This window comes from Pipistrellus hanaki (genome assembly GCF_964339955.1).
Source record: "Pipistrellus hanaki genome assembly, chromosome: 2".
Taxonomy (NCBI): Eukaryota; Metazoa; Chordata; class Mammalia; order Chiroptera; family Vespertilionidae; genus Pipistrellus; species Pipistrellus hanaki.
In genome coordinates this window covers 932,906-959,261 of record NC_140504.1, presented here as the reverse complement: position 1 = coordinate 959,261, position 26,356 = coordinate 932,906, and the positions used below count along the sequence as shown (strand labels likewise).

The 26,356-nt window shown below is 50.6% G+C and overlaps 1 protein-coding gene across 1 annotated transcript in view; it reads left to right on the top strand.

The window, feature by feature from the left end:
- SYNJ1 (synaptojanin 1) overlaps nucleotides 1-26,356 on the top strand; it is a 53,473-nt gene that overhangs the window by 646 nt on the left and 26,471 nt on the right. The window contains 10 exon segments of the mRNA XM_084872029.1: nucleotides 10,431-10,517; nucleotides 10,674-10,938; nucleotides 11,593-11,818; nucleotides 13,038-13,121; nucleotides 13,969-14,030; nucleotides 15,008-15,104; nucleotides 16,342-16,511; nucleotides 18,026-18,107; nucleotides 21,669-21,821; nucleotides 24,358-24,523. Of these exon segments, the coding sequence (XP_084728155.1) occupies nucleotides 10,431-10,517; nucleotides 10,674-10,938; nucleotides 11,593-11,818; nucleotides 13,038-13,121; nucleotides 13,969-14,030; nucleotides 15,008-15,104; nucleotides 16,342-16,511; nucleotides 18,026-18,107; nucleotides 21,669-21,821; nucleotides 24,358-24,523 (1,392 nt within the window).

Here is a 26,356-nt window from a genome sequence, read left to right as displayed (position 1 = left end):
GAGCCTGGGCCCTACACATGAGCGTTTCTTTCAGGGTCTATTCCCAGTCAGAGAACATACCTAGGTGCAGGTTTGATCCCCACTGGGGGGCGTACAGGAGGCAGCCTTACATGGATGTTTCTCTTTCTCTCTCTCTCTTCCTCCCTCCCCCCTCCTCTCTAAAAATCAATTAAAAATATTCTTGTGTGAGGATCTTTTTTTAAAGTAGATTAATATGTTTTGGGTTGTTTTGTGGGCAAATTTGTGAAATTAAAAATAAAAATTAATTTGAATATTGTCTTTCTTAATATAAGATTTTGGCAAATAAGTTCAGTTTGGGGCTATTTGAAATGTGATTGTGTTCTTAAGAATGCTCTAGTGATAACTGGTTATCCTTTATTTTGTTTTTGCTACATAGAGACATATAGCAGGAAGGGACTATGTGTTCTAAGAAACAAGTAACAATGTGGGTTATACTCAGTATGGGCTTACTGTACTCAGATTGCTTTTTATCCTTAGACACATCAAACTTAACTTGCTATAATATTAATTTGCATAGCATATTGTTTCCTACTACAAGTATAATTATATTGATGAATTCTTTTTTTTTAATGAGTTCTTAATTAAAAATATTTGGGGAAATGTTCGGCTTAGCATGTGAAACATTTTTTAGCGGCTTGTGTTTTTTATGGCATTACCTGATTTTCTAATTTATCTAAATTCAAATGTTTCTTTAATTGTGCTGGTAATGACAGGGATCCAGACATTCAGCTCCTAGGCACGCATTACCTGTGGTTATCAGTTACTCTGTACTTTCCTTCCAGGTCAGGGACCCTGAGGGTGACCAAACCTCCAGCCGCTCTCCTTTTGCCAAAAAATTATTTTTAAAAAATCCCCAACCATCCATTTGGCATTGATATTCTAAGGAGGAAGGATATAAAAATACTACCTTGATTTTTTTTTAAATATATTTTATTGATTTTTCACAGAGAGGAAGAGAGAGGGATAGAGAGTTAGAAACATCGATGAGAGAGAATCATCGACCAGCTGCCTCTTGCACACTCCCCACTGGGGGTATGCCCGCAACCAAGGTACATGCCCTTGACCGGAATCGAACCTGGGACCCTTCAGTCCGCAGGCCAATGCTCTATCCACTGAGCCAAACCGGTGCCGGCAAAATACTACCTTAATTATTTATTAATTCTACTTCTTGTATTAGATTTAGACTACGTAAGTAATTCTTTCAGGAGAAAAAAATAAAGCTTGAATATTGCCTCTCTGTAATGGATGTATAACCTCTTGGGTATGCTCTGTTTTCCTATTATAAGCTTTTAATGTTTAAGAGCTAACAGACCTCTTTATAGACTTAGAAAGTTAACTTGACATTGAGTGTGGAGTGCTGTGCTATAGAGCTCCCTTTACCAGCCGCCGCGTTAAAGGGCCGCTGTGCTCGGGGCACGTGCTGGGAAAGACCCGGGCGTGGCCCTGTCTCGGCCAGCCTGACCTAAGCTCAGTGCGCCCTGCATGTTCACCCGCCCGGAGACTCCTAACCTTTTTATATTAAACAGGAGGGTAACCTCTTCCCTGTGAGAGGACGGCCAGATCCTCCCCGTCAGACCAGGCTCCGCCATTGGCCCTCCCTCCCGCTGGCCCTGTCCATCTCCTAAGGAAACTCTGGCATTTCCTCGTGCTTCCGGTGCCAGGCTGCCCAGCACCAGCCTGCCGCTCCTGGCTCCGCCCGCTCTCCAGACTGCCAGGTGCCCTCTCCTCCTTCCAGTGCCGGCTCTGCATCCTTCCCCAGGCTCTGCCCTCACCCCTGCCACTCACTGCTCTGTCTTCCTTCCTTCGTTTTGTAGAACTCGGCCTGTACCCCGGGATGACCGCTTTTTACTGGTACATGCTGGTTTTGCTGGTCTCTGCATACTTGTGTGAGGTATTCTTCTTGAAAGTTGACGGGGACGGGGCCGCTGGCAGGAATCGGGCTTCGTGTACCCAAAGCTGGTGTGTCTGGAGGCTCTAGTTGCCCTGCTTTACTGAGTGAAGCTGAGGAAACTAGATACTGCGGCAATGGCTACTGGCAGTCACTGCCTTTGCTTGGGTGATGGCAGCAGTGGTCATGCCAGAGACACCCGCATGAAATGTCTTCCATGTTACGAGCACATGTCAGAGATGGGGAGTCGGGGGACACACTGAGCTCCTCACAGATCGGGATCCTCTTCGGGCCAGGTGTCCCTCTCCAGCCTGGCCTCTGTCTGTATCGGCCGGTCCCAGAGTGAGTGTGAGTGAGTCCTGCGGCTCGGACCGGGTCAGTGGCCTGGGTGTGCATTACACTCACCTGGGCCGGCTTCCCAAGGACGGGGCCTGGGCTCCAGCCCCACCCCCCAATTCCGATAGAATCGGGTTGGGATGGTAATTTATTTTAAACTGTATTTTATTGACGTAGGGAGAAGTAGAAACATCCATTGGCTGCCCCCTGTCCGCGCCCTACTGGGGACTGAACCTGAAAACCTGGCGTGTGCCCTGCCTGGGAGTGGAACCGTGACCTCCTGGTTCATGGGCCCACACTCACCCACTGAGCCACACGGGCTGGGGAGGGTGGGATGGCAGTTTCTGAGCATAGTTTACACAGGCCTTTCTATGATAGATGACAGGACAGACAACTTTAGCTTGCAATTTTTATGAAAATAATCACGGTTCCAGAATCACAGTGCGTTTTGTTGTTATGGGGCCAGTCGGGAGCTTTCTGGAGCCACAGCTTGAACCGAGGCTGCCGCTCCCACAGCGCTCAGCGGGCGCCGGCAGCCACCTGGAGCGTGGGCGGCGTCTGTGTGGGTGCCGCTCGGAGGAAAGGCCGTGTCTGGGAAATCTGTCCCCCGGCGTTAGTACAGTTTCACTCATACTTGCAGAATACATGGTTAGTCAAGAAGTGGCACAGGGAACAAGACGAACCTAAACTAGCCGAAACCGGTTTGGCTCAGTAGATAGAGCAGGGGTCTTCAAACTACGGCCCGCGGGCCACATGCAGCCCCCAGGGGAGTCTGATCCGGCCCGCCAGGTTTTTTGGGCAGTGAGCGCAGCCAAGGTGTTACAGTAGGAATTAGTAGTTCATATAGTCCGGCCCTCCAGCTCTCTGAGGGACCGTGATCTGGCCCCCACTTTAAAAAGTTTGAGGACCCCTGAGATAGAGCATTGGCCTTCGGACTGAGACGTCCCAGGTTCGATTCCGGTCAAGGGCATGTATCTTGGTTGCGGGCACATCCCCGGTGGGGGGTGTGCAGGAGGCAGCTGATGGATGTTTCTCTCTCATCGATGTTTCTAACTCTCTATCCGTCTCCCTTCCTCTCTGTAAAAAATAAATAAAATATTTAAAAAAAAAAAAAAAAAAAAAAGACAAACCTAAACTAGACAACAAAGTTGACAGGCATGCACATTCTCTATATTCTTTGCCCAGTTGGTGTGGCTCAGTGGTTGAGCATCGCCCTTTGAACCAGGTGGTCACCATTCAATTCCTAGTCAGGGCACAGGTCTGGGTTGCAGGCTCGACCCCAGTGTGGGGTGTGCAGATGGCAGCCAGTCAATTATTATCTCTCATCATTGATGTTTTTCTCTTTCACTCTCCTCCTCTCTGAAATTAATAATAAACTAGAGGCCTGTGCACAAAATTTGTGCACTGGAGGGGAGGGTTCCTCAGCCCAGCCTGCGCCCTCTCATGATCCAGGAGCCCTCGGGGGATGACCGGCAGTCAGACATCCCTAGAGCTGCCATGGAGGCGGGAGAGGCTCCTGCCACCTCCACTGCACTTGCCAGCCATGAGCCTGACTTCTGGCTGAGTGGTGCTCCCCCTGGTGGTCAGTGTGCATCATAGCAACCGGTCATTCCGCTGTTGGGCCGAAACCAGCTCTCCAACATCCCCCGAGGGTTCCTGGATTGTGAGGGGGTGCAGGCCAGGCCAGGGGACCCCACCGGTGCCAGGGAGGGACACAGGAAGTTGGCCAGCCCGGGAGAGACTGGTGAGGGCTCCAGGTCATTTCTGGCCTGTCTTGCTCAGTCCTCTAAACCACCCGCAGCATCCTGGCCCGGCAGGTCAGCTGGTGGGAGCATTATCCCCACTTGTGAAAAGGTTGTAGGTTCAATCCCCAGTTGGGGCACTTGCGGGAGACTCATCAGTCTCTCTCTCTCTTTCTCTCTCTCTCGATCTCTCTCTCTCCTTTCTTTCCATATATCCTTGGGTGAGGGTTATAAAATAAAGTGCCAGCAGCTCTGCTGGGAGTTGGTTGAAGTGTCCCTGAACATCTCAGCATACGTGTGGCGATGTGGCATGAGACATGTGTTAGTTCATTTAATTCTGTGGGTTGTGCTTTACCCCACACCACAGACGTGGACCCTGAGGATTGGAGAAGTGAAATAATGGCTCCGATGGTGTAGTCTTTCCGTTTGGTTTTCTCCACCGTGATCGTTGTTTGTGCTGCTGTGAGGGTGGCGGTGATTGGGGAGTTAGGGGGTGGACGGGGAAAGAAAGGGTGCTAGTGGAAGACGGAAGTTGGGCGTGCAAAGGCCGCGCGTTCTGATGCGGTGTGGACTAGGAATACAGGAGGGAGGCATGGCTTGGTTCAGGGTGGGCCATTAAAGACCGAGTTCCTCTGGTAGCCAAGTTCAGTGCGGCTTCTAGACTTCCGTGTGAGAGTGGGCGGTGCCAGGCAGTGTGCATAGCTGCTCCTTCTGTTTGATTGCCACATGCTGCCCGCCGTCACGATCGCCCGTTAGATAAGTGGGAGTGTTCTGTCTCTGGAAAGAAAAACGTTCAAGCTGAGAGAAGCCGTGACTGTAGAGGTGACTTTTCTGCCCAGAAAGGATGACACGGAGATGGTGTGTCACTGTAAGATGGAGCTGCAAACATTCACTCTCCCGTCGGTCTGGGTGGCAGGGTCAGCCAACAAGAGTCGGCCAGTCAGTGCTCCCAAGTGCTTCCACTTCTCACCCCAACTGCACCGTTTCTCTCCCTGAGCAGTGAAACCCGTCAGGAGACTTTATTACATGGGTTAAAGTCTAGCAGATGTTCTAAATTGCCCTGTGAAATATAACCACCCGGGACCATAACCGGATGCTGGCTTCAGACCATGGTGTCACAGTAACTGGATTTACCTTCCCACCATGAACAACAACAGACGAACAAACCCAGTGTGTGAAACAACTGCCAGCAGGAGCAGACGCTGCTCCCGGGAGAAGGGGGGCAAGCGAGGCGGGCCTTGGAGAGCCTTGGGGTTGTGCCAGCTCCTCGCTCAGACCTGCTCTTCGCCGTCGTCCTTACCTCCTGGACCGCACGCCACCCGCCTCAGCAGCCTGAGCTCCGCTCTGCGCACTTCCTCCCGCATCGCCCTCCCTCCAGCCGGGCAGGCAGCTCCGCCTCCTGCTGCGCGCACCCCTGCTGCTCTGTCCCGCGGTCCAGGGGGGCCCTCTTGTGAGCCATTGTGCTCGCCTTCCTGCCTGGTCTTCTGCTCCCACACCCTTCCCGCCCCGAACGCTGCGTCTCTACAAACATATTATTCCCCGCTTAACACCCCTCAGCGGTTGGCACTGGACTCAGGACCCAGCCTCCTGGGTTTCTGTGTTCCAGCCACACTGACCTGGTGCTGGCTGTGCCGCGTGCTGTCTGGTCCCTGGTCTTTACACAGGCTGTTCTCTCTGCTCAACACTGTACTTTAAAAATAAATGTCCTTCCACGTGTGGAAGAGTGCATGAGTCACCAGCGCACAGCTTGATGTATGGTGACCTCGCACGTTACCGCCCAGGTGGAGGAGTGGGGCGTGGTGGCTCTCCTGAGAGCCCCTCTTCCCTTCCCAGCGACCTCCCCCTGACCCTCGAGGGGGTTCCTGGCCCCACTTCTTGGTCTGGCTTTGAGCTGAACAGAAATGGCCATCCACTCTGTCTTCTGCTGTGTCCGCTTCGTCCTCTCAGCGGCCCACGTGGGAAACCACCCACGTGGTAGCCTGTGACAGTAGCATGTTAACTTCCGTTGCCGTGTGGTGGTCCGTGTGTGGCCCTTCCGGCATCTGTCCTGTTAGAATGGCGCGGGTGTGACACCCATGCGCCCACCTTGCTGGTGGGTGGGCGGTCCGGGATGGGATTGCTGGGCGGAGGCTGTGTCCACCGCCCGAGCACCTGTACCTCCTCCTCTCATCCGCTCGCCCCGGTAGTTCCTCAGCCGCAGCGGAGAGGCCTCTGCAGAGGTTCTACATGAGGCGGTGGCAGTCTGGGCACTCCATCCAGCTCGTCCAGACCACTCCTGTGCGTGTGGCTGGCTGGGGGCGCTCCCTCTCCCAGCGGGTGGGCACTGGACCTGGGAGCACTCAGCACGTGCTTTGGCGTGAACGTGGGAAAGGCGGTTTTGTTCAGGCCTGTGGCCGAGATTGAAACGTGTAGCTTAAGTGGACCATTAATTTGGACGGTCCGCTGTCTTCAGCTGGAGTTTTGGTTATTTAATTATGCAGAGAAAGCCTTGCTTTGTGGAACATTCCTCCCTTTGTGTGCAGCAGGCTCTCCTGCGGCTGGTTCTGGGTTCGCGGCTGAGTCACCCACCTCGTCTCTGGAAGCCAGCGCTGTGCCGTCTGCCTCATCACTGAGCTTTCCTGCCCTGAGGCTCTGGTCTGCCGCCCTGTGCTGCCCGCATGCAAATCCCCTGCCCACAAGCCACGGGGCGTGCAGCCGCAGGCCAGGCATAGTTCTAGGAAGGTCACGCTCTCTGTCACCCTGTTCGCTCTTTCTCGTTAACTTTCTTAGCTCCCCCTTCCTCCCTGCCAGCCCAGAGACTCCTGTCCCATAGACCCGCTTCCTCCCAGAGACTCCTGTCCCCATAGCCCCCCTTCCTCCCAGAGACTCCTGTCCCCATAGCCCCCCTTCCTCCCAGAGACTCCTGTCCCCATAGCTCCCCCTCCTCCCAGAGACTCCTGTCCCCATAGCCCCCCTTCCTCCCTTCCTCCCAGAGACTCCTGTCCCTATAGCCCCCCTTCCTCCCAGAGACTCCTGTCCCCATAGCCCCCCTTCCTCCCAGAGACTCCTGTCCCCATAGCTCCCCCTCCTCCCAGAGACTCCTGTCCCCATAGCCCCCCTTCCCCCCTTCCTCCCAGAGACTCCTGTCCCCATAGCCCCCCTTCCTCCCAGAGACTCCTGTCCCCATAGCCCCCCTTCCTCCCAGAGACTCCTGTCCCCATAGCCCCCCTTCCTCCCAGAGACTCCTGTCCCCATAGCCCCCCTTCCTCCCAGAGACTCCTGTCCCCATAGCCCCCCTTCCTCCCAGAGACTCCTGTCCCCATAGCCCCCCTTCCTCCCAGAGACGCTGTCCCCATAGCTCCCCCTCCCTCCCTGCCACCCAGAGTCGGCTGTCCCCACCTGGGAGGCATGGCCACGGCAGTGTTGACATGGTGAGCAGGAGCTTCATGGTGGCAGGAGAGGGACCTGAGCTTCCTGTCCCCACGCCCAGACTCCATTTCCATTTTCCTTGCACTTGGCTCTGCCAAGAATGCCACACACTTAGCACGTGACAAGCTCCTGGTTTACACCTGGTCGGAGTAATGTAACAACGCCTGTCTCCCACGCCCACCCTCAGTCCCACCAGGGACACACGGCCTCGCCTTTGACCTTCCAGACGTCCCTGTGAGGGTTAACTGCAATAAGAGAGCATTCAGATACTGCCCGTACCAGGAAAGTGTTTCTCTTCTGCCCTGGCCGGTGTGCCCAGTGGTTAGGGCGTCGGCCCTCACAACTAAGGGTCATGGGTTCCATTCCTTGTAGGGGCCCGGACCTGGGTTGCAGTTAGATCCCCAGCCCCAGTCAGGGCACATGTGGGAGGTCACCAGTTGATGTGTCACTCTTGCATCGATGTTTCTCTCCTCTCCCTTCCCTCCTCTCTCTAAAATAATAATAATAATAATAATAATAATGGAAAAATACCTTAGGATGATGATAAAAAAAAAAGTCTCTTTTTATGTATTATTTTAAACAAAACAATTCCTTTGGTGCTGAGCCTCTCAGTCTGTCTGTCCGATGCACACTCAGCACCGCACTGTCCGCTCTCCGGGTTGGGTCTGTGTTGCGCTGAGATACAGAGAGAGGAGACCGGGTACTCTCAGGGTGCAGGCGTGTGCTGTGCGAGACACCGAAGGAAGACCGACGTGCAGCCAGAGGGGGGAGAGTTGGGCGGAAAGTGGCGTCTGAGTTCGCTATTGGAGGATGCACGGAGCATTTGGAAAGATGACGGACGGTGTTCCCGATGGAAAGAACGGACAGAGGAGAGGGGAGAGTGTGGCTGCCTGGGACTTCTGTGGGAGAGCAGGAAGGGCGGGCGGGCAGGGGGTGTGGGGGGTGTGGGGGGGGGACAGTGAGGGATTAACTAGTGCCGTGTGCTCTAAAGCAGGGGTCCTCAAACTTTTTAAAGTGGGGGCCAGATCACGGTCCCTCAGAGAGCTGGAGGGCCGGACTATATGAACTACTAATTCCTACTATAACACCTTGGCTGCGCTCACTGCCCAAAAAACCTGGCGGGCAGGATCAGACTCCCCTGGGGGCTGCATGTGGCCCGCGGGCCGTAGTTTGAAGACCCCTGCTCTAAAGGCTGTTTACTCTGCTTTAAAGCTGCATGGCTTCTAACTCCTCTCTGGGTGGAATACTCACATTATTTTCTAGATTACATTGCTGAGAAATGGGACAATAATTCCATTAGGTCTCTCCCTCTTACATCATATATTTCTACGTATTCCATGGAGTTTCCTAAAATAAAGGGGTCTTTCTTCCTTGTGGAGAAAGATGTGCAGGGAGGGGGTTTCTCCCTTAGTGCCTTTGGAGATACCGCTTCTTCCTTCAGGAATATGCAGGCTGGGGAGGGGGTGGGGGGGAGGCAGAGGGAGGAGCGCTCCGGGCCTTGCTGCGGCTGTAGGTGAGGGAGGTATTGTTTGTGATTGCCTCTGAGATCTAGCTGTGGTGCACTTGGTTCTCTGTCAAATCTTTAATCAATGTGTTTGCTAAGAACAAGAAAGGTTTTTCCTTTAAAGTTCCAGAGGTGGTTTATTTTTTTCTTTCTTATAAATCAAACAGCCTGCCATACAGCACTTACTCTGTGGGGTATGCCCATTAGCAAGATAACGTTACTTTATTGTGGAAGAAGCAAGACTGCCGAAACCGGTTTGGCTCAGTGGTAAAGCGTCGGTCTGCAGACTGAAAGGTCCCAGGTTCAATTCCGGTCAAGGGCATGTACATTGGTTGCGGGCACATCCCCAGTAAGGGGTGTGCAGGAGGCAGCTGATCGATGTTTCTAACGCTCTCTCCCTCTTCCTTCCTCTCTGTAAAATATCAATACAATATATTTTTTTTAAAAAAGAAGAAGAAGCAAGACTAAGGCCAGACGGCAGGTTTCCTGTTCCCAGGCGAAGCTGTGTGTGGTTGATGTCATCTGTAAACAGTGCTCAGTCCCTGAGTGTGACCCCCGGTCTAGCCTGGGGATGGACGTGGGGATGGACGGAGGAGGAGGACAGGGCTGCCGCCTCGGGCAGCCTGGCTAAGGGAGGGGGAGGACAGACACAGCGCAGTACCATGAGGATGGAGCTCTGACCTGCCGTGCTGGGCGAGTGCAAACAGGCGTCCAGAAAATGGCCTCTGCCTCGTGGTCATAGGTGAAGGGAATTGCCAGGAGGCAGGGTGGGGAGAGCCCTGCAGGCCGGAGGCCCGGCTGCTGTGCGAGGGGCAGACTGAGACGGGGCGAGTCCGAGTCCAAGTCCGAAGTGCAGATGGCCACGCTGGTGAGAGTGTGTGGTTACGCAGGGGGTGCGAGGCGGGCGAGGTGAGAAACGAAACAGGAAGGTGCCTGAGGCTGATTCTGAGAGCTCTGGTCACGGAGCTGTGTCGTCCTGTAAGGGCCTCCTAGCGCCGGGTGTAGCGGCACAACAGTCAGACCGTCAGCGGGGAGAAGAGAAAATCACAACCCAAACAAAGGTTATCAGGTCTTGTTGCTCACGCTGGTGGGAGGGATGGGCCAGTAGGCAGTGCTGGAGCGCGTGGGCTCACTCTCTGGGAAGAACATTTAGGCTTCAAGTCAGAGAAAGTACCTTTCCGACACCTTTGTTAAGAGTCCAATTTAGGCCAAAACCGGTGTGGCTCAGTGGATAGAGCGTCAGCCTGCGGACTGAAAGGTCCCAGGTTGGATTCTGATCAAGGGCATGTACATTGGTTGTGGGCACATCCCCGGTCGGGGTTGTGCCGGAGGCAGCTGGTCAATGTTTCTCATCGATGTTTCTAGCTCTCTATCCCTCTCCCTTCCTCTCTGTAAAAAATCAATAAAGTATATATATATATAAAAAGAATTCGATGTAGATTTAGAACTTTTTGGTTAAAACTCTGACTTTATAGCTAAGTAAAGCATGATGTATCAAGTCTTGTTTCTGACCCTGAACCCTTTTTTGTAGCTTCTGCAGAAAAGGAGGCAATCAAGGGTACATACTCCAAAGTGCTGGATGCGTATGGACTCCTCGGTGTCTTACGACTCAATCTGGGTAAGTTTATCATCGGCATCATTAACCTGAACAGGCGGCCAGCTTCCGCGCGCCGGCATCATCTGGTTAGGTAACCAGGTTGAAAGACGTTACCACGCCGGAAGCTCACAGATGGTGTCTCTCAAACCCTTAGTCACCGCCGTCTGCTCCCTGCAGGCGACACCATGCTGCACTACCTGGTCCTCGTCACCGGATGCATGTCTGTGGGGAAAATTCAGGAATCTGAAGTGTTCCGAGTGACTTCCACCGAATTCATATCCCTGCGAGCCGACTCCGACGAGGACCGCGTTTCAGAAGTGCGCAAGGTGCTGAACTCGGGGAACTTCTACTTCGCGTGGTCTGCCTCGGGGGTCAGTTTGGACCTGAGTCTGAACGCCCATCGCAGCATGCAGGAGCACACGACTGACAACAGGTTCTTCTGGTGAGTCCGTGAAGCGTTTACTCCAGAGACGCTGCATGGGCGTGCGACCACACCCTCCCTGCCCCAGAATCCTCAGCGGGGCAAGGCAGGCACCCACTGTCACTGCATGGAAGTTGTCATGTGACATGAAGTCCATTTGCTCCCCCTGATCTCGACTGACCCCTCATTTCAGAAATAGCTGTAAGATCTACAGTTAAATCGGGAGCAAATCAGTTGTGATAGGATTGTGTTACTCATTTTGTTGCTCTTAGTTTTGAGGTCTTATCTCTGGCAGTATTGCCTTCCTAAGCCGACGTTCCCTTATTTAATGTTATTGGCTCAGTAGGAATGGGATGCGGGTACAGTCAGTGCTGTGAATAAGGAGCAGTGGAGGAGATGGGGTGGGAGGGCGGGAGGGCGCAGGTGAGGGACAGATTCTGCTGCTCAGGCCAACCCTGCACCGCTCGGACGGACGAGACACGGACGTCTGGGAAAGGTAAAGACAGGCCTTGCCACTGGGCCAGGGTCACGCCCGGGGCTGTGGTTTCACAGCCCAGCCCTCTGAGGCCTGGCGTGGGCAACCACACACCGGCACGCTCTCGGGGCCTTTGGTTACCGCGGGCCCCGGAGGGGGCGCGTGCTGCCTGCGCTCCGCTGACGGCCGCCTCTCTCTAGGAACCAGTCCCTGCACCTGCACCTGCAGCACTACGGCGTGAGCTGCGACGACTGGCTGCTGCGCCTCATGTGCGGCGGCGTGGAGGTCAGGACCATCTACGCGGCCCACAAGCAGGCCAAGGCCTGCCTCATCTCCCGGCTGAGCTGCGAGCGCGCTGGGACCCGGTTCAACGTCCGGGGCACCAACGACGACGGCCACGTCGCCAACTTTGTGGAAACGGAGCAGGTGCGCGGGCTCACTGCTCCTCTGTGTGCGGGGAGGCGCGGACACAGTGGGTAGCAGGTGCTTCTCTGACTCAGAGCCCGTTTTTAAAATATATATTTTATTGATTTTTTTAAAGAGAGGAAGGGGGAGGGATAGAGAGAGAAACATGGATCAGCTGCCTCCTGCACACCCCCCACTGGGGATGTGCCGGCAACCAAGGTACATGCCCTTGACCGGAATCGAACCTGGGACCCTTCAGTCCACAGGCCGTCGCTCTATCCACTGAGCCAAACCGGTTAAGGCTCAGAACCCATTTTTGACATCGGCCTGCCATTTTCTGGTTATTCACAGCTTGGCGCTCAGATAGGCTTCCCTGAGCGCCCTGCCCTGGAGTGGGCACGCTCTTCAAATTGGAGCAGGTGTTTCCCTGTCAGCACGGCCTCAGGGCCTGCCCTTTGGTTTGAATTTAAAATCCTCATGGACAGAGCTAGACACTCAGGAAAGTGTTTTCTGCGAATCAAGTCAATCCCGACTCTCATCTGTATATCCTTGAACCATCTAAACTTAAACATTGTGATACTTTTGGCTGTGAAACTAGATAATTGCAAATTTAGTCCATGCTTTAAGCCCAATTCACAATTTAAATTTTTTTAAAATATGAAAAACTAAAGAAAAAATATGTGAAAATAGAAAGGTATGTGTATAAAAAATAGAAAGGTATATAATGTTTAAAAAGCTGTAATTCCAATGCTTATATATCTAACTAGAGGCCCGGTGCACGAATTTGTGCATAGGTAGTGTCTAGCTAGTCCACCCCGATAGGGGCCAATCGGGCCAGGCGGCTGGGGGGGAGGGTCCAGGGGTGTTTGGCCAGCTGGCCCCGCCCCCTGTTTGAACTCCCAGTTGAGGGGACAATTTGCATATTAGCCTTTTATTATACAGGATATTTTTCTGGTTTATACAGGTTGGGGCAAAAGTGCCTTACAGTTAGGAGTACGTGCAAAACAGAGTTTAATCTTGTGTTATTATTTATTAATTATCGTATTATTTTTCACACAAACCATTATAAATCCACTTTTGCCCCAATCTATATATACAGGGAATATTTTGTTAGAACAATTTGTGTGTGAGAGGTGGGTCATAAGATACCATCTGTGCAACCAGTATTAGTAAGTTTTATCTCCTAACTAGAGGTCACAGCTGTGTCTGCGGGGCTGTTTATCCGTGTTTCTCTCTGCAGGCCGTGTACCTGGATGACTCTGTTTCCTCCTTCATCCAGATCCGGGGCTCGGTTCCGTTGTTCTGGGAGCAGCCAGGCTTGCAGGTAGGTATTCCATGTTGTTGTTTCAGTCTCTTGAAAGTTTCCATGTGCTTTAAGTTTTCAGGATCGTTTGTTGGTTCACTGTATAGTTCTGTTACTCAATCTGATAATATTAGCTAGATTCATAAACACAGGTCTGAGTGCAGAGTTCCTGGAATTATATCAGATATTCTTTTCCTGTAATGTTTTTCAACATCCGTAGAAATTGAGCTGCTGTGTTTGATGCTTTATAAATAAAGATTGGATGCTTTCATAGTGCATTGGTTTTTAGTTTCCGTATTTGCTCTCTCAGTGTCTTAGTACATAACAGCTTGGCCTCTGTGGGCAGGAAGATGCTGTCACTAAAAACAAAGCTTCTGAATAGTCTTTCCTCTCCCTCTGCTCCAGCGGCCTGGGTGGGGGTGGGGGTGTTGGCTTGCAGCGTCTCAGCATCTTAGCACTCTTTCCTGAGCCGGAGAGACAGTAGTAGTGGAGCTGCTTCTCAGCTCTCATGCGGATGGAATGAGGGGTCCGCAGACCAGTGCCTGGCACACGGTCAGCACTGTGTGAGGGGTCTCTGCTTAAATATACCTTTCACAACCAAAACTTTCTCTTAGTTCACAAGTGTTTCATAATGGTCTGACCTCTAGCTCTTTGGTTATGAGGTTGCGTTTTAAAAAATAAACTGGGAGGAGAAATTCCTAGAACTTGCCCTTTTTTTTTTTTTTTTTAAGAACTTGTCTCTTTAAGAGACTGGTGAGTGGCAGTCAGTATGGGGCGTCCTCTGAGTGGAGCGAATGCATTGGTGCCATTCAGGGGCCTGTCTGTGAGCTCATGTGGCTGTTGGTGTGACACCTCTTTCTTGTCCCAGGTGGGCTCGCACCGCGTCCGGATGTCCAGGGGCTTTGAGGCCAACGCACCCGCCTTTGACAGGTAGGCTGGGGATGTCCCCGCAACCAAGGTACATGCCCTTGACGGGAATCGAACCTGGGACCTTTCAGTCTCCATCCACTGAGCCAAGCTGGTTAAAGGCTCGGAACCCATTTTTGACATCGGCCTGCCATTTTCTGGTTATTCGCAGCTTGGCGCTCAGATAGGCTACCCTGAGCGCCCTGCCCTGGAGTGGGCACGCTCTTCAAATTGGAGCAGGCGTTTCCCTGCTCAGCACGGCCTCTGGGCCTGCCCTTTGGTTTGAATTTAAAATCCTTTTAAATTTTGGGTGCTCTCGGTCTTGAACTTATTAAGCAGGGAGAGCTGTTGTAATTACACTTACTGACTCATTTTACGTTTTGTGGCTCGAGTAAAATTCCTCCTGACTCCTAACTTAACTGGAGGACAGTGTCTCCTAGTGTTACGACTTCTAGCAGTGGCAGCACTGGTCTCCGCACAGCAGCCCCGGGCCCCGAGCCGCTGTTGGTACATGACTGGCCCGTAGTGAGATGCGCTGGAGTGTAAAGTGTACACTGGATTTCAAGCACTTCGTGCAAAAAGAATTTAAGTGCCTAGCACGGTGTTCACGTGTTTTAAGTATATTGATCACATGTAGATGGGGTTTGGGTTGCACGGGGTTCAATCTCACAGAGGCTGGGATGTCCTCGGTGTGAGGGGCAGCCCTGTGCCCTCTGTGCGTGTGTTCTCTGTGCTGGGCCAGCACCGGGCTCCCCGGGGGAGGGACCGGCGGGTCCCGCAGCTCCAGGCAGCGGGGGCTCGGCACCCACAGTAGAGAGGACACTACTAACGGAGTTCTCATCCGTTCATGAGAAGACCACGTGGAATGAACTTATATTCAGTTTACCGGTTCTGTGAGCTTAGACAGGACCATGGAAGTTCTCATTAATACTGGATTCTTATTTATTGAAAAGAATTGTCACCTTATCAGCTGACATGTGCCATTTTCCTTTCTTTAACAGGCATTTTAGAACACTGAAGACGCTGTATGGTAAACAGATAGTGATAAATCTGCTTGGCTCCAAGGAAGGGGAACATATGCTGAGCAAGGCCTTCCAGGTAAGAAGGTGTTGAACAGTTCGCAGGAGAGGCCTGGAATTGTGCCGGAGGGAAGTGGCTTCCTAGAGACAGGATGGGCCTGTGGGAGCCATCAGCCTGCGGGCTGGTAGGGAGCAGTTGGGGTGATGTTGTGAAGCTGGGGTTGTGGGGAGTTCTCAAGGCAGTTGACCCTGTCCCGAAGTGGCTTGTGCTGTGGTGGAGGAGCAGAAGATCCTCCCCCGAGTGTCCCTCTGTCCTGGGGCCCAGACCCAGATGGTGTGCTCCTCCCCCTGGTGTGCTCCTCCCCCCGGGACCGCTCACCCGCTGCTGGAAACCGGGCACTGTGTCAGCCCTTGAGGTGATGACGAAGGCATTGACATACAGCAGGAGCACACCTGCTCACGTTGATGAGAGGAATGTGAGAATCTCAAGTGAAAGATAAGCCTTCTAAAGAAAACATGTTCCATGCCGAAACTGTTTGGCTCAGTGGATAGAGCATCGGCCTGTGGACTGAAAGGTCCCGGGTTCGATTCCAGTCAAGGGCCATGTGCCTTGGTTGCGGGCACATCCCCAGTAGGGGGTGTGCAAGAGGCAGCTGATCGATGATTCTCATCGATGTTTCTAACTCTCTATCCCTCTGTAAAAAATCAAAAAAATATATATATTTTTTTTTTTAAAAAGAAAGAAAACATGTTCTTCATGAACACCAATTCAATAATTTATATAAACCATGATGTTAGTAGAATTATAAGCTTAAACAGAATGGTTAGAAAACATTTCCTTAAACCAATCTAACGAGCTCCAGAACTATTCAGCTATTTTGTTTAACTTTGTGAAATAAATATTAAAACAGATTATACATTTGGGAATAACTTTTTATGGTAAACTTTCAAAGCATTTTTATGTATTGAACAAATATATAAAAAATAATTTTATGTTTTATAGTCTTTGTCTTAAAAAAGAACCACTTTATTTTGAGATTTATGGTAGATATAAACAGTTATTAAATTTGGATTGTAAACATGAAATGTGAGTGGGTGGAACTAGTTTTTCATTTCCTAAACCAGGTGAGAATGTGACTTGAGTTCTCTGGCAGCCTATCACCAGGGCTCTCGGGACGGGCAGGAGAGCTGGGAGAAACATGGCGTCCCATGCCTGGCTGCGGCGTGGCTGAAAGCCTGGCGTGGTTAGGGTTCCCGTCACCGCGCACACCGGGGCATGGTGCGTCACCCCTGGTGAAGCCTGCCTTCCCTTCCAGAGCCACCTGAAGGCTTCGGAGCACGCCGCCGACGTGCAGATGGTGAGCTTCGACTACCACCAGATGGTGAAGGGCGGCAAGGCCGAGAAGCTGCACAGCGTCCTCAGGCCTCAGGTCCAGAAGTTCCTTGATTATGGCTTCTTCTATTTCGACGGAAACGACGTTCGAAGGTTCGCCTGCTGTTTCTCTCCCCTTTAAATTGGAACTTTGCTATAGTTTAAAAATGACTGTGAACATTACACCCTTAAATGTCTTTTAAAATCAAAGTTTATAATGGTTATACTTGATTTTAGGTTTGTTTTCCTTTCTTGAGAATTCAGCAGGTAAATAAAAGAGAAACATGCAAATTGACCATCACTTCTGCTATGCCCACCAGCCAATCAGGAGGGAATATGCAAATTAGAAGGATAAAGGCGGCCACCCAGCTGCTTCAAGCGCAGAGTGGTTGGGCAGGACGTCTGCTATGAGAGGGAGGGTGGGAGGAGGGGGGTCTTAAGGGATCTATAGGAGCAACACTCTGGCTGCAGCGAAGACAAAGATGGCAGACTCCAGCCGGAGCGAAGGCCTGGGTCCCGGGTGCTGGAGGAAAACCGGTGCTGGAAGCCAAGGAGAGGAAGGCATGAATCTCTTCATGCACCGGGCCTCTAGTAATAATAATAGGTCACTTTGTGGCCAGGCAGTGGCCCTGGGTTTCCATGTGAGGTCCTATCCTACCCCTTTTTGCAGGGGAGGAAATGGAGGCATTGGCGTAGCCTACCCGTGTCATGTGATCAGGGTGTGTGAGAGCTAGAATCCTTCAGGCTCCTGAACCCAGCGTGTTACTGAGAGGCTGTTCCACTTTTCTCTTAAAATGATGCTTTAATGTTTTTGTCCTGGTAAAGACAACTAGTGCAAATAGAAGTGAAAGACGTTACATATTATCTACTTCAGTGTAATTTAGTGTTAGCTTTTGCATATTAAGTAGAGGAGGAAGTAAGTATTGAGAGATTGAAATTAAGAATACAGGTTGAGCCGAAACCGGTTTAGCTCAGTGGATAGAGCATCGGCCTGCGGACTGAAGGGTTCCAGGTTCAATTCCGGTCAGAGACATATACCTTAGTTGCAGGCACATCGTCAGTAAAAGTTGTGCAGGAGGCAGCTGATCAATGTTTCTAACTCTATCCCTCTTCCTTCCTCTCTGTAAAAAATCAATAAAATATATTAAAAAAAAGAATACAGGTTGAGGTAAGCTGCAGTAAACAACACATTTTTTTCAGCGTACAATATTTAGAATCAATGCTATGGAAACTTCATAGGACAGTCAATAGAGATAAGAGATGTTAGGTTTTCAAAATTTATCCCTTAAACGTGTGGTATCTTTTATATGCAGAGAACCACGGTGTTGTAAGTCTGAATGTACACTTAGCTCCTGACTTCTGGCCTAGTTAAGAGTAAGTGGGTGGAGGAGCAGGTAGTGTGCGATAAAGAATAGGAGGCAAAATGTGAACAGTTGTAGGGCCTGGTGAGAAGATGGATATTCACTGTAAAATTCCTTCACCTTTCCTGTATGTTTGAAAATTGTAATGGTAAGAAGTTGGGGGAGAAAGTGGATGCTACCTTTTAATCACCTTAGTTTTTCTGGTTTGTTTGAGTTCTGTCGTTTTTGCCTCAAACAAGCTCTTTAACTTGAGTGACTTTGTTGCAGGTGCCAGAGTGGGACTGTCCGCACCAACTGCTTGGACTGCCTGGACAGGACCAACAGCGTGCAGGCCTTCCTGGGCCTGGAGGTAAGGGACCAGCGTGTGTGCGTGGCCGTCCTGTGCGGGACCATACTGTGCGTGGCCGTCCTGTGCAGGACCATACTGTGCGTGGTCGCCCTGTGCGGGACCATACTGTGCGTGGCCATACTGTACGTGGCCGTCCTGTGCAGGACCATACTGTGAGTGGCCGCCCTGTGCATGGCTTGGCACCTCTCAGTGGCTCTCATGACCGCCCCAGAGCAGATAGGTTCAGTAAAGGCATTTCTCTTCTAGTCTTTTTTCCCCCCCAACATCCCTCGTCTTTTTAGTTCCCTTTTCCTGTTCTCTAAGTAGAGCTGTGTTTCCTCCGTTATTCCTTAATTTTCCCCATAAACACAGCCTTGCTGCTTCTGCTGGTCCAGTAATTGCCTCTTTTGGAAGCAGAAGAAGAAGAAATACGTCTATCTCTGCGCTGTGCCCATTCTCTGTGCGGTCCTTTAAAGGTTTCTTGGAGGGGGGAAGGCCCTGTGACCACGCCCAGCCTGTAGGGTGCGTGTGGACGGCCTGTCCCCAGTGCAGCCTGCATGGCGCCTGCCAGTCAGTGCCTCTAAGGACTGGGCTGTGTTAGCGAGGATGAAAGTGTGAGATTCGGCTTCTCCAGTGGTTTTTGTGTAAAGATCCCTTTTCTTTACCCCTTGCCATTAGGTTCAGTCAAATACAGACACAGTGTCAGCACAGACCCACCGCCCCCTGCTGGCAAAGTCCTTCCTGTCCTGTGCAGTGAGGGCTGCGGCTGGGGGCATCCTCATTTACTCTTTCCGCAGGGACTGAGCCCGCTGAGCCGCAGGCAGAGCCGCAGGCACTGAGCGCAGTCCTCAGAGGCGTGGATACAGGAACAGGAAGCCCACGGTCCTGTTTCCTCTGCGCATCCTCGGATGGGGGCCAGGATGTTGGTTAATGAGTTGCTGGCAGCTGCGGTCCTTTGTGTCTCACAAATGACACCGTGGTGTGCAGAGTGCTCCACTATAGAAGTGTCTTTTGAGACGTTTCTCAAGTAACTACATACATTTTACTGCTTGCCTTTTCTGAAATCTGGCTTTGAGATTCTCATTTTAATTTACTTAGAAAATAGGACAAACAAGAAAAGTGAAAGCAGGCACTTGCCTTGTGGATGGAGTTTTTGTGCAGCTTGGTGCTGCTAGCTCTGTTTTTAGCTGGTTGGATGCATTGGTGTGGATGCTGAGAGGGAGTGACTGAGGCCCTTTAACGATTTGTTAAAAGTGCAACAGGCTTCACTTTTCAGAATCTGACTCAGTGGCTCGCCACTGTTGCTCGTCAGGGTGAGAACGTGGCTAAGTGGTTACCAAGTGTACTAGTGAAGCAGGCACAGCCAGCCTAGCAGTGAGACCAGCTGCCCACCTTCTTAAAGGCACAGCGGTCTGAATGACGAGGTGACCTGGCTTGGTTTGCCTCATTCTCTGCCAGCGAGGGGCAGTGCTGGTATCAGCGCCGGCAGTCAAACCCGGTGTAGGGTTTTCATAGGATTTTGATTTTGATCCTTGAGATTTATGGGTAGTACCCGCACTTACAGGTGAGGTCAAAGAAAACCCGAATAGGACGGAGTTGAGTGAAAACTCGAGGCATACATTAGGTCTGGACTCCAATAAGAGAAGGAGGCCTGGGGGCTGTGCACTGCTCGGACTCGCGGATTTCGAGGCTGCAGTTCATCCTAAGAAAGAGCAATGGCTTGACACCCTCACTGCGACCCGTGAGGAGAGGAGTGGGGTCAGAGACCCTTGCCCGCTGCCTGCCTGTAGGCCCTGGGCACACAGCACCAATGTCAGTGTGTGTTCTGTGACAGTTCAAGAGCAGCTCTTTTTTTTTTTTTTTTAAATCAATCTTTATTGTTCATATTATTACAAAGGTTCCTCATTTCTTCCCCCCTCCACCAGGTTCCCACCCCACCCTCTGCCCCCTCCCCATCCCCCATTGTCCTCATCCATAGGTGCACAGTTTATGTTCAGTCTCTTCCTCCCTCCCTCTCCCCGATAGTAAATCCCTTTTAAGATAGTAAATCTGTTACTTAGCATTTTCTCATATCAATAATACCTCCACATGCCCAATGATACACTTCACACAAAAGACATTTCCAAATAGGTCAACCAGCCTCATCCAGGCCCCACCCAAGGCACTCACTGATCAACACCCCAGCGCTATACTAACTCAACACATCCAGATCTAAGCCTTCATCACTTGATTCAGCAGACCCTCAAGTTCCCGCAAAAGTTTCTAGCCATGTCTGAGAGGCAGCCGTGGGCAGGTACAGGCGAGGAGCGAGCTGTTTCGGGCCTGGCTGCTCTGGGCCTGGCCTCTGTTGCTCTGGTTCGTTCCACAACCAGCTGCTCCGGGTCTGGTCACTGCCGCTCCCGACCTAGTTGCTCTGGACTTGGCTGTTGCTGCTACAGGCCTGGCCGCACCCGACCCGGCTGCTCTGGGACCGGTTGCTCCGGTCCCGGCTGCTCCGGCCTGGCCGCTCCCAGCCTGACAGCCGCTGCTCCGGGCCTGGCTGCTCCCAGCCTGGCAGCCATTGCTCCTGGCCTGGCCGCACCAGACCCTGCTGCTCCGGGCCTGGCCGCTCCCAGCCTGGCAGCCGCTGCTCCGGGCCTGGCCGCACCAGACCCGGCTGCTCCGGGCCTGGCCGCTCCCAGCCTGGCAGCTGCTGCTCCGGGCCTGGCCGCACCAGACCCGGCTGCTTCGGGCCTGGCCGCTCCCAGCCTGGCAGTCGCTGCTCCGGGCCTGGCCGCACCAGACCCGGCTGCTCCGGGCCTGGCCACTCCCAGCCTGGCAGCTGCTGCTCCGGGCCTGGCCGCTCCCAGCCTGGCAGCCGCTGCTCCTGGCCTGGACGCACCAGACCCGGCTGCTCCGGGCCTGGCCGAAGAGCAGCTCTTTTTCCTAGTAATCTCTGGACCTTGTTATCCAAACTTATAGAACCAAGACTAAAACCTGAAGGAGCTTAGTTACTCTGCACACATTTAGATAAACTAGGTCAGTATTTTTTCTGCTCTGCTCCGTGCTGTTGAATAATTCGTTCTTGTAGTGTTTCCCAAACTTTTGACATATGTGTACCCCTTCTATAATTTTCATAATGCTGAGTACCCCTCGTACTCATGAGAACGTAGAATTAGGCGCAGCTAAGCACGGTGCAGTGCATATCCCCACCAAACTCCAGTGCAACGCGTACCCCCACCAAACTCTTCCCGTATCCCTGGGGGTACGCGTACCACACTTTGGGAAACACTGTAAGATGAACAGAACAAAGTAAAGTTAGTATGATTTGCAGGGATAATTTAATATGATTTTACCATCTAACCAGAAAGCTATTCTTACTACAAGGGAATATTAAGTTGTTTGTAAATTTTATTGACGTGGTATTTACTTTAAAAATAGAAATGGTGGAAACAACACAGCCTGGTAAACTATTATGTTTGCAGAATCCAGTCCCAGAGTCGTATCGCTGCAGGTTTTCAGTTTTCTTCTGGTCGTTCCTAGAAAGGCACGTCATAGTGAACACGTTATTACACTCACAAATGTCACTCTGGGCTCTTCCAGATGCTGGCCAAGCAGCTGGAAGCCCTTGGCTTGGCTGAGAAGCCCCAGCTGGTGACTCGCTTTCAGGAGGTTTTCCGCTCCATGTGGTCGGTGAACGGTGACTCCATCAGTAAGATCTATGCCGGGACCGGGGCTCTGGAAGGCAAGGCCAAGGTGAGTGGTTCTGTCGCATTAGACAAGGCCCTCCTGCCCTCTTGGTAAGGACTTCCAGTGCCTCTTTGTTAGTTAAGAGGTTTCCAAGGCCCCTTGTTAGAATTCTGCCTTCCCATGCCTTTCTCCTCTTTCACTTCTCCTCCTCTCATGGCCCCGATCGAGCAGGAGGTAGTTTGTTCCCAGGTCGCGGGGTCGGCTGTATGACAGACATAGGAAGTTACTTAGTGAGAATCCCAAGGCCTGTATGTAACATGCTTACATTTTAAAAAATTATTCTTCCCTTGCATATTGGCTTTACTTTTTATACTGTTATCTATAATAATAAAAGCATAATATGCTAATTAGACCAGACAGCCGAACAACCTTCTGGCTGTCTTAGCCACGGTGGGGGCAGAGGCAGTTAGAGGCAATCAGGCAGGCAGGCAGAGTGCTTAGGGGCGATCAGGCAGGCAGACGAATGGTTAGGGGTAATCAGGCAGGCAGGCAAGCAGTTAGAGGCAATCAGGCAGGTAGGCAAGTGGTTAGGGATGATCAGGCAGGTAGGCGAGTGGTTATGAGCCAGTAGTCCCTGATTGCAAGAGGTATGTCTGAGGGGTCTCGTACTGTGAGAGGGTGCCAGCCAGGCTGAGGGGGACCCCCACTGTGCACGAATTTCATGCTCCGGGCCTCTAGTTTGTATTATAAGTACGATATTTTTAACCATGGACTTCGTAATAAAGGGTCCTATCATATTTGCTTTGGGTCCTCAGCACTTGACACAGTGCCTGCTACTGAATAAACATATGACACATGCTGGATGGACAGATAAATCAGTGGACAGTGTGTGCAACACCTACCGTGAGCCCAACATTATCAGGGCCTAATGACTATGTTTTTATGCTTTACTTATGTTGCCTTAAAAATGAGACTTAAGAAAATGTCAAAAGAAGTGTGAGATGTGGAATTATTAATTATGCAGAATTATTAATTATAATTCTGTGCCTCATTGTTCCACTTTAATTGCTGGTATTACCTACAGACTATTTTCCTCTCAAGTATTTGGCCCATATTGAGGAATTTTGGAAACATACTTGAAGTATTTTTCATTATTTTATGTATAATATTGACCTTTTAAGGCTCGTGACCCCGGGTGAATTTTAAATCTCTGCAGTTCCTCAGATTACTTCAGAACAGAAACCAGGACAGTCACCCCAGTCCTCACTAGGCCTCTTCGTGCAGCAAGTGAACTTCCTTGAGACACATCCTCTGAGTCTTTCCTTCCCATATCTGCCTCCCTCCGGAGTCACAGCAGCCCTGCGGGTCCAGAGGGGCCCGGCCTGCCAGTGCCTTTTGTTCAAATCACAGCGTCACACGTACTGACGTTTCAATATTGTCTTCTAAGTGATCCTGTTTTTTAAAGCCTAAAATGGTTAAACTGTACTTATTCATTTTACACAAAGAATCTAGTTCTTGCTGTTCCAACCTGATGCTCTACAACTGTTCCTTAAAATTCTCTTCAGTGTTCTCTTGCCTTTTTGTTTCTGCAGCGACCACGACAATATGCGTACAGAGGTCACCTGTTGTCAGTGGTCTTGACTCTAACCTGATAGATAGGAAGTTTTGTATGTTAATTACTCATCTGCATTGAACTAAAGTCTAACATCTGCACTGTTCTTTCTCTTCCTTTCTCTGGTTCGTTTTGATTAATTGCCTGATAATGTGAATGGTGAGTGACTTTTCAAATCATGTCCTTCATGTATGAAATTATATGGGAGGGAATAACATTTGAAGCCTCAATTACTGTTAGTTTTTTAAGGAATTAAAATAATATATTGTAAACTAAACTATTTTCCTAAAAGGCAAAAGTTTTGTTTTGTTTTTAAAGCAATTATCAAAATCTGTAAGATCAAAATAAACCTTTATGGTAACTAACGTACTAAGTAAGTATATGCTCATTGAACATTATATTATTCCCTTTTGGAATTAGTCCAGGTTTATTATTTTTGTTAGTTACATATACACAGGTAATTCAGTCGCCTAGAATGTAGATGGTAGTTTACATGTGAGCTATATTTATACATTTCTTTTTAGACTAGGCCTTCATTCTTCTGTTCAGTTATAGCTGTGACTAATGAAGTTACTGGGGAATAGTTTCCGGTTTATTTTCTACTATTAAAGCCCTCTGCAGCTTTCATAAGCGCCTGTGAGTGCAATGTATCCCCCTCTCCCTGCTGCTCCCCGCCCCGCCCCGAGTCTGCAGTGATGACGTGGGAGTGATTCCTGTCCGGGTGCACGCAGTCCACTCTTCCCGTCCACAGTGCTAGGCGCCCAGTGTCGAAGGGTGCGGTGGCACTGAGCTTCCTTCTCTGGGCAGAGCTGTGGTCCACAGAGGAAGAGAAGCAGTGGCCTCCTGAGCCGTTTAACGTGCTGATTCGCTATCCAGAATAGAAGGATGAGGTCCTTTATTGCATAGTTATGTCGCCTTAAGTTTCAGAATACCAGCTGCGTGACAATGACACGATCAGAATGAAAGTCCATGCTCCTTTTTCCCCAACAGGCTGGGAAGTTAAAAGATGGTGCTCGCTCTGTCACTAGAACGATTCAGAATAACTTCTTTGACAGCTCCAAGCAAGAGGCCATTGACGTTTTGCTCCTGGGAAACACTCTAAATAGTGACTTAGCTGACAAAGCGCGAGCACTTTTAACCACTGGAAGTTTGCGTGGTAGGCGTACTTACTTTATATTCTACCTGCTTGGTGTCACTCACACTCCTTCTAAAAGCCCAGAGGTAAAGGTAAACTTATTTACATAAATAACTTTTAGGTCGAGTTGTTTAAGTTTGGAAGGATTTTCTATCAACTTGATTTTTTAAATAGACTTTTCCTTTTAATGTGTTTTTGTTGATTTTTAGAGAGGGAGGGAGGGAGAAGGAGAGAGTTAGAAACATGAACACTGAGTGAGAATCCTCCATCGGCTGAGTCTTGCACGCCCCACACTGGGGATCGAGCCCTCAACTCAGGCCTGAGCCCTGACTATGAACTGAACTGTGACCTCAGCCACTGAGTTACACCGGCCGGGGATCAGAGGTGTTATTAAGCCATAAACTGAGGCCCAGGCATGTTTTCTCTGATAGGCTATGATGGGGGTTACTGGCTGAAGTACACCAACTACAAAAGGCATTCAGCTAGTAGAGCCTTCAGTAGCCTAGCTATGTAGCAGACAAATGCTTTACTGAAAAATCAGTGCCTGCATCCTCGATTGGTTATTCTGCTAGTCACCACCCAGAAGTTTCTGTCACTCAGTCTTAACTTTCATTGCTATTGCTTGAAGTAATACTAAGTAATGCTGACTAATGATTTAAAATATTGCTTATTATTGGACACCACTATTTCCAGTTTTAACATTTGACATAAATATATGGCTGTTGTGCCTTTAATCTAAACCACAAAAACTGGAGCTCCTATCAGGAACGTATATTAAATGCTATCATGGGAAAACTCAGCATTTATTGTAAAACTTAGTAAATTAGACTTCCTCACTCTAAGTTTTTTTCTATTTTAACTTTTTAGCACTCAGCATTTTTATTTCCTCTGTTATCTCCAAACCAAACCTTCAGTTTTCCCTGTTCCCGGGGAGAGAGTGTCCCTCTCGGAACCTTCCTCCTGGGAATGACTGGCAGGTGGGTTCTGTGGGTTCGGCAGGCTCTGGCATGGCGGCGGCGCTCATTACAGCCAGCTCCTGGAGCCCTGCCGGCCGGGAGCTCTAACACACTGTCTGGCCCTTGCGGTGTGGCTCAGTGGTGGAGTGTCATGTGCACGAAAAAGTTGCTGGTTCGATTCCTGGTCAAGGCACATGCATGGGTTTCGGTCTCGATACCCAGTAGGTGCAAGAGGCAGCCAATGGGTCTGATGCCTCCCTCACTCCTCTCTTCCTTTCCCTTCCTCTCTCTCTAAAATCAATTTTAAAAAAAATTTTTTTTAAAAAACCTGCTATCCCTACACTTTTAAGGTCAAGCTTCCTTCTTGCTTCCAGCAGCAGAGACTTAGCTGCTTTGCATCCTTCCACCTCTTCCCCCCCCGTGCTCCCCTGGGCCGCCCGGATGTGCAGACATCACTGAGCACCACCGAAAGGAAGCAGCGAAGGAAAGAAAAGGAGAAGTGAGGGACCCCAAGTTTCCTAGACTTAGTCACCGGCTTAGTTTCCTGCACATTTCCTTGAAAACAAGCCCCGTTCTGCCGCAGCACTTGTCCTGAGATGGCTGGCATCTTCGGGAACACGTGAGCGCATGCCAGTTCTGCTTTAGTTTCTGCACAGTTTTGCTCGCAGTGGTGCCAGGCGCACACAGAGAACCCCCCCCCAGCAGAAGCAGGATGAGTAGAATATAAAACACACACATGCAGCCCAACCGGGTGGCTCAGTGGTTCAGTATCGACCTATGTAACGGGAGGTTGCCCGGTTCATTTCCACATCAGGGCACATGCCTGGGTTGTAGGCTCAGTCCCCAGCAGGGGGTGTGCAGGAGGCAACCGCTCCATGATTCTCTCTCATCGATGTTT